The 12,787-nt window shown below is 35.1% G+C and overlaps 1 protein-coding gene across 1 annotated transcript in view; it reads right to left on the bottom strand.

Moving 5' to 3' along the window:
* Nucleotides 1-12,787, bottom strand: part of TRDN (triadin) — a gene marked incomplete at its 5' end in the record, with an annotated part of 185,947 nt that overhangs the window by 18,397 nt on the left and 154,763 nt on the right. The window contains 6 exons of the mRNA XM_050315704.1: nt 2,244-2,264; nt 3,145-3,192; nt 4,761-4,778; nt 6,651-6,695; nt 11,231-11,278; nt 12,320-12,346. Of these exons, the coding sequence (XP_050171661.1) occupies nt 2,244-2,264; nt 3,145-3,192; nt 4,761-4,778; nt 6,651-6,695; nt 11,231-11,278; nt 12,320-12,346 (207 nt within the window). The remainder of the gene's footprint in view (nt 1-2,243; nt 2,265-3,144; nt 3,193-4,760; nt 4,779-6,650; nt 6,696-11,230; nt 11,279-12,319; nt 12,347-12,787) is intronic.

Raw genomic sequence — 12,787 nt, 5'->3', positions numbered from 1 at the left:
CTTGTACATTAAAAACAGAAATAATGAAAAATAAGATAGTTTGTCAATTGCTTTTAAAATTTAGTGAGTGGCTGGTGTTTAGCTGCCTGCCTGGTTAGACCATGGCAGGAGGCTACTGCTATAAAAAATGTATGTATTGTTAATTTGGGTGCTCAACCTTGTCTTTCTGTCTATATGTGTGTTCACTTAATGATCCAATCATTCTACTGTTTTAAATCCCATTTGCTTTACAGTAAGACTGCACAGGATACAGTATGGGAATAAATTCAGCCCAGGATAAATGCATGAATTTATTTTACATTCCTACTAGACCTGAACTGCAAAATCAGTGAGTATTTTATGTCCAATACTACATTTCGTAGTGAATTACGTGATAGCTATGTTCATGTTATGGCAAGTATACAGTACACCTGGTTAAGAAATAGGTGAAGCAAAACTATATAGAGCCCTGGAAATAAAAAGGGCAGTGATCCAACTAAGTGTACTTCTGTAAGTGTAGAAAATAATTTTAAAATAGATAGCTCTGGTGTTTAAAATCCTAAACTAGATCTATTCAAGGATGGTTAAGTCAAAATAGGCAGTGTATAGAGAATCACTTTTGTATATGACTATAGGTCTGCTTGTTACTGTTTTTAATTCTTTTTCTTTTTCTAAAGGCACTGTTAACCTTTATAATCATTTCAAGCAGCCAGATACAAGCTCAAGAATGTGGTTTAAATACCCCTCTGAAAAGGTCAAGGGAAAATATCTTGGCTATTCCTTATATTCACAATATGCCAAGGTAATGTAGTATCTCTCTTGATAAAAAAGCATTGTAGACAGTGATTTTGGGTTAAAGTGACCCTCATTGAAGAAAGCACTGAGGAATTAGTCACTTAAGTCTCTGATGGTTCTCTCACAATAGTGAGTGCCATCACTGGGTCTTCTCAGATAAATCCATGCAGAAGACATTAAATGTCAGTGAACAGATCCAGCGAAAACAAGACTGAACAAACCTGAACAATGGAATCAAAAAGAGGAAATTTTTCTTAAAATACTGCCAAAACTGGAAATGAACCCATGAATAGCTTCAGAGGAAGTAATAATTTTGCAATGATAACTCAAAAACTGCAATTCAGTATTACAGAAAATCCTTCAGTGTTGGTACATTTCAGATGCTTTGTATTCACACTTTCCCTTTGGAGCTGGGGTTGAAAATAGTACTGTGTCTTCCTACAGGTGTTTAAGAGCAGGTATTTATCTTTAACTTTAAGCAGCTAATATAGGCGACTAATTTAGGAAGTTTAATGGAATCAGTTTTCCTTGCCTTGTTGTCAGCTTCTGACCCCGACCAGGAAGAGATCAGTGCCTCATAGGGCTTGGTCTTGGGTTCAGATACACTTCACAGATTACTTTGCAGAATAACATATGGTTTGGTCTTGATGTGCCGGGCACAGTACAAAAAAAGAAAAGACAGATCCTGTGCTAAAGAGGCTACAGCTAATCCATCTGTGAAGGTCCATACCTCAATATTTTCACAATTCAAAGCATGCAGTGTAAGCACTGTCCTTCCGATTCTTGTCTGACCATGATTTGCAGTATGTAATGTGTAATGACTTGCCACAGTAAGAATAGATCCCAGTCTTTATCTGTTCAGAAGTCTTAGTGACATTAAAAACAACATTATCCAATGGCTTCAGTGGAAGTATTTGTAATATGAGAAATTCCCCTTGAATCCTCCTTAAAACTCATCTAAATTTGAAATATTACTTTCTCTTCTTTAATTTAATTTAAGGTTTTTATTAAAGTAGGAAAACAATCTTGTATTGAAACAAGTCCAACAACGTGCTTAGTGAATTAATGGTATAAGTAATTTCAAAATGGTAAAAGAAGTAAAGAAAAGGCTGTCTAATTCAGTTATGCTACATGCCATTTTCAGTAAACAATATATTTGCATAAAGATAAATCATGCATTTAAACTCATCTAAAATCACCAGAACATCAATTTTGCTACCAGCGTAATTTATTTTATAAGAAGCAAAAATTGCAAAAGTAGTTTGAATGTTGCAGCTTCCAAATATTACAATATAAATGTACTTAGTTTTGTCCTGTTAAGCTGCTAGTAAGCAGGCAGAATACAAGAGTATCTGTAGTATAAGCAAGAAACATTATCTAATATGACAAAATTACAAAAATGCAAATTGAGGCAACATGCATCTGAAAAGAAGGTTTATAGTCTGTAAGAAACAAGACATGATACATACTTGCAGAGGTTTTTGGTTTGACTGGGAAGTAAAAAGAGCAAAGAAAAGTGGTCAGAGTAGTCAGGTTCAGCATAGTATTGTTATAGCAGAGAATGGCTTTATTTGTTCTATATGATTCCTGCGTATCAAAAGAATTTTTAATAATATCACAGTAATTAATAACAATCTAATAATGAATAATAGTAGTAGCAATGTTTTCATCTAGAGATGATAATAGTTTTGCTAGAGTTAAAGATGAATAATAATAAAAATAAGAATTTTAATTCTTCACTTATTTTCTTCCATTGGAGAAGCATGGAGCAGACATTTCTTAAACCCACAATGATTGCTATACAGAGAAACTGAACAATGCTCTTCCTAACCCACCAGCAATTTCTCTCTGTCTTGTATAAGTGAGGCTGTGCATGAGCTATGATATGCAGAGACATTTACCATAGATGATGGATAGTGCCAGATCATGATCTGAATAAACTATCGTATAATACCTGCTATGGATAAAAATTAAACTATTCCTCATCCTGGCAAGTTAACTCATACAGGAAGACTGTGAAGTCCAAATAAATAGCAGATACCCACAAATAATTAGCAAAATGAAGCCATTTAAAGTAAGCAATTTCAGAAAATGGTTCAAATTCCTTGCTGGCATATGCCTTTGACATCAATGGAATTACAAAAGCAGAAATTTGACCTTTGATATACACATATGTCTATATCTTAAAATGACAACCCACATTGTAAATGAGCACTGTGCTATCTTAGTTACGGTAAGGCATGTCAAGGCCTTTCTATACAGCAAAATAGATCACAGGGCCATGACTTTGACATTTGTCATATAAAATTGTATTTCACTATTTCTTTAAATAACATTTTCAAAAGTAATGAATACATAAAATGTCCTCACCTGGTTTTGTTCGTGGAACATCTTTTTGTTGTCTGACTGCTCCATGCTCTAGATGGAAGAAACAGCATAATAAAATCACTGTTATGTTTCTAAGTTACATTTTGTATGGATGTTTTGGCGTTTCTTTTTCTGATTGGTTGGGGTTTTGTGTTGTTTCTGATTTTTTTTGTTTTAACTAAGAAGGATTGCATGTATATTTTTCGGGATTAAACATTCATTTTCTCTTGTTTCATGCTGTTATTTTGAAAAAGAAAACAAACACATGGGTGGTTATTTACAAATTATCCACTCAGGGATCTGTCACAAAATAACAAAATTCATTAGTACTGTACATAGCTATAACTACAATTCCTCTGAGAGTTATGCATGTATCTTAAGGAAAAAGTCAGTTAGCAGGGTCTCCTCTCAATTTTTGAAGTGTAATTTGTATCTACTTTCCAGTTTTATTATTTCAAAGAAGAGCATAGAGCAAACTCAGCAACTATTTTCTCAGCCTTTATGTTGTTGATTCAAATATGCTTGAGCTAAATTCCCAAATTCCTAGACATGTACTATTCCAGATGAATACATTATATTTAGCTGTGATAAATGCATCTCATCTTCCCCCCTCCCCCCTCTTCTATTTCATAATTATTACTGGAAAAAATTATAATTAATGTTGCTTTGAGAAAACCCCACCCCACAGATCTCATAGTGTAGTAGCAGCTCTGCAATGCAAATGGGCCACAATGCATCTCAGGGCTGAGGGATCAATGGACAGCTCTGCTGGCCTTGTTTCCAGGTGATGTTTCTCACACCTAGAGGACTGTGCATCAGTTTCCTTTCGAGCAATGAGGACCCTAAAGTGGGCTGCAAAGTGGAAAGTGTTGAAAATGTGAATGGCCTCTGAAAAAGATCCATATGCCTTTCTGCTACTTGGATGAATAATTGAACTCCTAGTAACTGTGATTTCAGGTGAAAATACTTGTCAAGAAATACCAAGATGAACACATGATAGGGAATTTCAAATGGGAACCAGTTTTATGAGGTGTGAATGAAAACCAGTGTCAGTGAAGACTGATATTATTCCGATATCTGGACTTTTTTTATTATGAAATTGTTTAGGGAAGTAATTTTTTTAAGTTTACTTTGGATTCTAAAGGTATGAAAGACATAATAAAACAACAAGCAGGGTGTGTGGTAAGTTAAGATATGGACTCTTTCTTGAGCACTGAGAAGAATTCAGGATGCAATTATATTAAAATAGTTTATCTTTTTCTTTTTTTTTTTTTTAAATGAGCAGGTGCATTTATTCAATGCAAATATTTGTTAGTAGCAATTTTTTAAAAACTTGTAAATCCTGTATTAATTTTTATTCTAGAGAATTGTGATTAGAACAAGTTGACTCCTGTACTGAAGCAATTGCTTATGTCAAATTGACTTTTAAATAGCAATGACAAGACAGTATTTTAAATGAAAAAAATGGAAGGCATGGTGATAAAGGCATTATAATTTTAGCAAAAGTAGAAATTGCCAAGGGAGGGTTTCTTTATGAAAAATAATAATAATAAAAAAAAAAGACACACATATCTAGCTATTTTACAGGAATTTTTCTGATCAAGGTAGGAATAACATACCTGCTGGCTTTGCCTGGACTACAGAAGACAAAAAAAGTTAAATTGTAGTATTTAGATAGATACAAAGAGTAGAGAAAATACTCTTTTTTTTTACCTTTCTTTTTAACATTCAAATATTTTATGGTACTGAGTTCTTACTTGTTCTTAGCTTCCCCTACTTGTGTAAAGATGCACAGTATTAAACTGATAAAGTTAAGGTAGGCTAACATGTTTAGATTTTTGCAGCTCCCACTAGTTATCACCTCCTGCTGATAATGCATTATCCTGTCACTTAGCACTGTAACATATTTATGCATTCCAGGATTGTTTCTCCCTGTGTCATGGCATAAATCAGAAGTAGTTTCAGATTAGTCAACAGATGACTGGAAATTTTACTTAAGATTCATCAGATTTGCAAGATCAAGAGCACATCAAGTCTACATAGTTAGTCAGAGGAGTACTAACCATCTCCAGAGGTTAACTAACTCATGTAATTATAAAATATTTATTAAAGAAAGATGGGATGACTTTCCTACTGTTTTAAGTTGCCTGTTTCAAGCTCAACAGGTATTGATCTAAAAACTTACAATTATTTCTGTACTAACTTATGTTAAGTTGGTCAAACTGAAATGTTGCAATTTCAGTTTGGTTCCAACAAATAGGAAAAAGACACGGTAATCACATGACTTGAACACATCTTCCAAAAAGCAAAGTCATGATATTTCTCTCAGTTTTGTTTCCAAACACTTGAACTTTTTAATTTTTGGTCACAATCTAAGAGAGAAAGTTAGATGACCATAAAAACAAAATTGGGAATTAAGATATGAAAATCCTGTAAATTCAAAAATGTAATTTCTTCCTTCTTGAAACTTGTTTACCTATTAGTAATCCCTAACTCATTAACTATTCAGGTTAGAAATATACTGAAGTATTTGTCAGTAATTTCTCCAGTTAGTATTAAAAGAAACATAATTTATGTGGTTTTGAAAAATCTACAGCAGTTTATAATCATATACAAGCTATCAAACCAGTACTTTTATTGGACAATCAGAGTGCTTTAAAACATAATTTCATAGTAAAATGATAGACTATCATAAGAGGTTTTATAGATAGGAATATGAGCCCACAAATTTTATGAATGTACACCATTAGAGATAGAGCCATTATTATGGCTCTGTACAATATCTATTCTGCTACTGCAAAGAAGAAAAGACATATACAAAACAAGAACAGAAATTATCACCATATCAAATGAAAATCCATTGTTGACGTCATCGTCCAAGATTTGGCAATCTTTCATTTTACGTTTGGATCAAGGCTACCCCCAGTAGAAATCAAGAGGTTATGAAAAATCCTTCAAAACAGCTTTGTGTTGACTGCTAATGATGATGAGAATGCTCTAATTCCTCGGCTGACTCTTCACAGCTGCTATAGCAGTCAATATTACTTGATTTTTCTTTTTCTGCCAGCATTACATTACAGAACTTACAAGGTCTAAATCGTAGAAAAGCCTCAAAGATTTAGACTTTACTTCCAAAATCATTTTCCTCATGAAATAGCCAGTTTAAGACTGATCCAAGTTCCTAATCCAACTGAAGATTCATCTTCATATTTGAGATCATTTCAGACGTCTGATTTACAGCTGTACCCCAGTTCATTAGCCCAGCTCTGGCAAAGAGGCTGGAACAAGCAGCTCAGGGGCTGAGAGGCCTTGACTTGTCTTCATCATTGGAAAGACTTTTCCTAAAATGGTATCTGCAACTGCCACTTTGCTAGTTTTGCTCTAAGAAATATTTCAAAATACTGTAAAAAATGATTGCAATGAAAATATACTACATTAGATGAGTGCTGAATAGCGTTTAACACTCCTCACCCCCCTCCATAAATCAGGAGAGAAGGACTTATTCTTACCTGATTTCACAGTGGGAGTTGCCTTCTGTTGTTTAATTTTCTCCTCTGTATTGTGAAAGTAGCATTAAAATCACAGTGTGTTAGCATAGGTGAATACAATTGGAAAAATATTTCTATAGGTAATATTGTGCATATGGTTCACAATGACAAAATAAATGCATGTTTTTAGCATCACTATCCCATTGTAGCACTATAAAACAGCATGCATGCATTATGAGTTCTGACTGCATGGTGAGATCATACTCCATGGAAAAATTAAATTATTGGCCCTAATGACTCAGCTGCCAGAAAACAGCCACATACCTTTTAGTTCTTTCAGGCAGGCACTCAGGTGGAAACTATTCTATTAATGCATCTATTATAGCTTTGAGAACATTATCTTCCTAAGTGTCTAAGTTCAACAATTTGGTATTATACAACACTAAGAACTTCTGCTTAGATGCTACCTAATGACAAACATGAATGGAGCTATCCACATGCATCTACTCTCTGAAGATGAAGGAGGTATGGAGACTCCCAAGCACAAGCTAACTCACAGAGGGACATGTGGGACAGTCTGAATGACAGTTCATACCACCTGCTACTGGATAAGATTGCTTAGATCCAGCTGGATATCTGTCACAAAACCTCAGAGCAGCCCTGAACTTCTGCTAATCTCACGGGAAAAGCTGCCAAGTTCACATGCCCTTCAGCTCATGTAGCTTTACTCAGCACAATTCTCAGATGATGTGGACCCACGCCAATATCAGCCACCAGACTTGAGCTGCCTCTTCTCCAAGTAAGATGGTGGATAAAACTTCAAGCAGAGGCATAGGTGGGACTACCCTTTCTAATTAGGTGGAGTTTGTCTTACCTACCCAATGCTCACATCAGGTGGAAATTTGGATGTTTATTTTCTGATTTGTAGTCTGCTCAGTTTGTTTGATTTAAACTTCACCCTACCAGATCCTTTTTATAACTCTACTCCATTTTATCTCTTTTTCCATAACTGAATTCAAGGCTCTCTCCTAACTGCCACTTTTTAACATTAACATACATCACCAAATTATTCTTAAATATGCTTAAGAAACATTCAGACCATATTTCCCCTTCCTCTTGATGAAAGTAGTTTGCAGCCACATGCCTCTGACCCCTTCCTTTTCCCTAAGACTTCTGCAAGACATCAAATTGAAGCTGACAATGGCTGGGTGGAGGTCAGGTTGGGCAGGTATATTTTCCTCCAAAGTCATTTGACTAGTCTGAGTACTATTTGTCTAGAAATCCTAATGTGTAATGTATCTGCATGCACAAAGCTGTTTGACCCCTGACTGTGACCAGTGTTTCCAGACTGGCAGTCAAACTTGTTCTTAAATGAGGTCATGGAGGGAGGTACTAGAAAAGAGATGGGTGGCTAGAGCCACTCATGGATTGTCAGAGCCTTGTTTAACCCATCACTATACCTGTGTACCCTCAAATAGTCAACCTCAAGGACTATTCCTTTGTAGGTGCTATTTCTCTGGAACCCAAAAGTCCAAGTTCGGCAGCTAAATCCTCTGACTAAAGACGTGGGTAGTACAGTAATTAGAATTAGTAATTAGAAGAGCAGACTGTTGAGTGATCTCAATATACATGATGTTTCCTTTAAATTTAGCATGTAACTTTCAGAGAATTTTTCTTTCTGAAGGTTGAGAAAAGATTTATCTTCTCTGCTGTGCTGATTTCTTTTTAACTTGGGTCTCTGAGACTCTCGAAGGTGTAGCATTGCCAAAGAGTCCTTAAGAGTTTCAATGCAAATATGGTCATGAAACATAAAGCAATGGGGGTTTGTTTGTTTGTTTGTTTGTTTTTTTTTTTTTTTGGTTCTGTTTCTGGAAGAAATCGGAAATCGGTACTGATGGGGTCAAATACAGGGAGGGATATAGCACCATGGTTACCAATCTTTTCTCCTATTTGGAAATTAAATATAACCCTGCATTGCTATGCTTTTCAGTTGTCATTTGGTAGGTGGGGATTTAATTTCTCTTAACTTGTTTAAATTTTAGGGCTTTATTCTCCCCCTTACTCAGCTATTGTTATTGTCAGCTTCTTATGAAAGCAGTGAATTAAAAAATCTCATCTCCATATTAGAGATGTCTGTGAAGCTAGAAATGTCTTTACTATACAACCAGCAGCTTGATGCAGCTCATTGAGAGAAAGTGTCTTTTTTCTGCTGTTAGAAAAGTTTTACCATATAACAGTACACTTCACTACTTTAGATCAGGATATTAAGCTTTTGAGGTACCAATACAGAAATAAACCCAGCATGCTGACTTTAAACATAGGACCTGTAACATGCATTGGATTAATGACCTGCAAAAATCAAAAGGCTTTTTTTTCTTTGGATATTACCCCAACCCTTTTGAACACCAAATAAGGTATTTTTCTAATTCTGTAGAGAATTTACAGCAATGTTTGCTCTGTAAATCTAAGATAATAAGTCTGTGAGAAAATAAGTAAGGAAATAAGTCTTTGACTGGATGGTACATCTGATCCATTTAAAATTAGGGGAGGTATTTCTTCTCAAAATCAATTTATTGTTGAAAACAGAGTGTCTTGGACAGGCCTGTGAATTTGTATTCATCTGGGAATAAATACAGTAATTCTTTTGTATTCACTCAGCTACCTATTCTGCAATCTAACCACACAGCAAGTATTGATCTATTGATTATGTTGGAGAACACCCTGACACATTCCCTGGCAGATTTCCAGGTGATGACTGGATGGCTTTTTCTCTGAGTTTCTAGCCATTGGTTGCAGCCTAAAGGAAAACTGAGGGATTAGATTATCCTGACTTAAGCAGAACAGTTTCTATAGGGGAATACACTTCAAGACGTCAGGAAGCTTCACAAAATCATTCTTTTCACCAGATTCAGTATGAAAAAAAGCAGTGAAAAAATTATGATGAGGATAATGCATATTATTTTGCTAAGAACATGTAATATTTCTAACTTCTCATGCACATTTTGTTTACTATATCATGAGTCTAAAAAAAAATAAAAATTAAACTATTTTGATAACCTCATGAAGATGCAAAAAGTCCAAAATAAATTTTGTGAATATCTAAATAAAAATCTGATTTGTTTTTTGATTTTGAGTAACCCAAAAGTTTAAAATTCTGAAATCTTTCATTGGAGTGAATTTATTTCCTTTGCAGAGCTCCAGTTTTGAAGCACTACAACCTTTAATATTATTTTTTCCTGATATATCTAATGTAAATGGAAAAACATAAATCTGTAAACATTTCTTTGTGTATTGCTGGCAGTTTCAGCAGAATTACCTCAGGAATGAATTTTCTTTCTTTACTTGCTTTCACTGACATACACAAAACACTCTTTAATTTAAACATTTCCCTACAGGGTCAATATATTTTTCAAATTCTCTAGTACCTCAGCCATGTGATACTTCTAAGTCTGATGACAGGTGGCATAGGAATAATAGTTTGAAGCTGCTCTGAATCAAGGTGAAAAAGGAGGCCACTGCTTTGTATAAAATAAAGCTTTTATAATTCAAGTTGCTAACTCAAGAGCACTCATTGGCACACAGCGGGCAGAAGCACTATCACCACCAGTGCTTGCAGATTAATGCTTCCAGTCATCAACTGAAACTCAAAACAGCCACTGTTCTCCAAAGCAACCATTAATCACCTGAGAATAGGTCTTTTATGTTAAAGGAAATTTGGCAAGGGTTTTTTTTTCCTTCAAGCACTTAAATTCCTAGGGTTTGAGTCTAGAATATACTGTACTATACTAGAATAAGCTCCTAATCAGTCCAACACACTGGTTTGTGACATGATGCTCTCATGTTTGAGACTGTCTCACCAAGTAAATTTATTTTTTCTGCTGCTATATGGATGAGATTGGGCTGATTATGAAGTAGGACTAATTTCATTGAGCAGGAAAGGTCATGACACCTGTCCAGGTAACACAGTTTTTGGCTGCCACTATGGCACCAAGTGTGGCTTCCTCACTAGGACATTCCTGCCTTGGCTGAGTCCACCTACACCGCATGCTGGCTGAAGCATTCTGGTAGCTTTTAATACACAAAAAACGATCAACAAGCTAAATCTAAAGCTTGGCCTATGTCTCTTTGAAGGATGAACTGAGAAACATTGTCCCCCTATTGACTCAGAATCAATACATCTTTACTAAATCAGCTACTCAAGGATTGCAGGAAATCTCAAGAGGTCTATGGAAATACTTACAAGGTAGAATATTTTATTATAGAAGTGAATGAGAAAAATGTTAAATGCACAGGAGAAATTACTTTCTTTCAAAAAAAAAATTCAGGAAAAGAAAGTAGCAAGAAAAAGCCTGCCTGCTTATCACTGAAAATGTAAGGGTTTAAATGGTGTATCCAATCACTTGTTCGTGAGCGCTTCATTTCAATGTGAAGTTCAAGCAGCAGCACTCTACTAACAAAAGTCAGCGGTGTGTTGGCACTTGTTTTCCAGTCCCTGCAAAAAAATCTGTGCCTAGCTCAAGGAAGTCTCCAAGTTTTTCAGATTATGCATATCCTTATTAAGTGGAGCTGGGAGTAACTGGAAACTAAATTACCAGACCTACCTGGCTTAGGCTGAGAGATAGCTTTTTCATGTTTGACATGTTCATGCTCTGCAAATCAGAAATCCTAAATTAGAAGGCTTTTTAATTTTTAGAAGATTTTAAAAATAAAAGATTCTCATTATAATTTTAAAAGATGACTTCATTACACATTCACATGAGACTCGAGAAGAATTTTTTGATAGATATATTTCTCAAGAAAAAGTATTTAATCATTAATTTTTTCCCTAAAAAATTAAAATAATGAAAAGATATTTTTAAACTTTTTAATGGTGTTTAAGAAATCACAACATTATTTTCTGAGGATATTTCTAAAATTCTGAAATGGTTCTACTATTAAGGTTGATTGCTATAGCTGATCTTCTATACAGAAAATTTTTCCTTGATGTATAATATAGAAATCATGGAAGTACTTTATTACAACAGAAGTGGGGTTGTCTCATATAGAATGACAAATAAGTGTTCAGTATCCTACTAAATTAAAAATTAGTTTTCCATGTTTTTCTGTGCCCTGGATTTGACTGGGATGGAGTTACTTTTCTTCACAGTAGCTAGTAGAGGGATCCCATAGATGTATCGTGAAGTAGTAATAATAATGGATATTATATTGTATTATAATATAATCTGCATGCAATTTTGTGCTATTTAAAAGCAGTGTGATATCCAAAGCCCGACATTATGAGACAGAAAAAAGAAAGCTATGGAATTTCAGAGGAATGTTAAAAATAAATGCAATTCTGATTTATAGCACAGATGTTTTTGTGCAGCAGGTGAGGTTGCATCAGATCAAGAGATAAATCTCTCTAAAGCTTGGACCAGAGGCCTAGCCAGAGAATTACACAGACCCTTGATTTTTTTCCCAGTATGAAGCTGCCTTAGATGCACAGGTAGGTCTTATCTTGGCCTGAATTGGAAAATGGTTTCCCTGCAAACTCGGACCTGTGAAACACCACTGGTCCTGCACTACAGAGCAAGTAATTGAAAACAAGTTTTATAAATCAGAATGTTGCGTGACTTTGTGCTGATGAACACCATCTCAAGCTGCTAAAACTTTGACAACATAACAATGTTCTTTATCACCTTGATACTTACTGTGTTCATGAGGTTTCCCTGAGGTAGCTAGAAGTAAACAAAGAAGGCATATTTTAATATTTTTGTAATTGTAATGCAGAATTTAATGCATTTATTAATAAAATTTTAGACATATAGAAGTTCAGTGAAATCTATGTTGAAATGCACAACATCGTCTTGCGCTTTCCACCCCAGACACCTAACTGGGAACACAGGCACCCTAAGTTAAGGAACACAGTTAAAGGAACACAGGCTCCCTAAATTCCTCATTTAGTCAAAGTTTGATACAAACACCCCTGGAAGCCTCTGCACCTCTTCCATGGGCTGAGTCATGCTCACTAAATGGTGTTCATACTTCAAACCTAGGGGAACTCTTGTTAGGTGCTCGTTTCAGTGCCAGAGACAGTGTAAGTTCAGACCATGAAATCCAATACTAGACAAAGCCAGACAAACAATTTTAGCTTGAGTGAGGCAACTGCACCTAGGGCA

The sequence above is a fragment of the Myiozetetes cayanensis genome, unplaced genomic scaffold (assembly GCF_022539395.1).
Source record: "Myiozetetes cayanensis isolate MyiCay16 unplaced genomic scaffold, myiCay2020 scf2-11, whole genome shotgun sequence".
NCBI classification, from domain to species: domain Eukaryota; kingdom Metazoa; phylum Chordata; class Aves; order Passeriformes; family Tyrannidae; genus Myiozetetes; species Myiozetetes cayanensis.
Note: the sequence above shows the minus strand (reverse complement) of the source record. Positions and strands in the feature narration are given on the sequence as shown.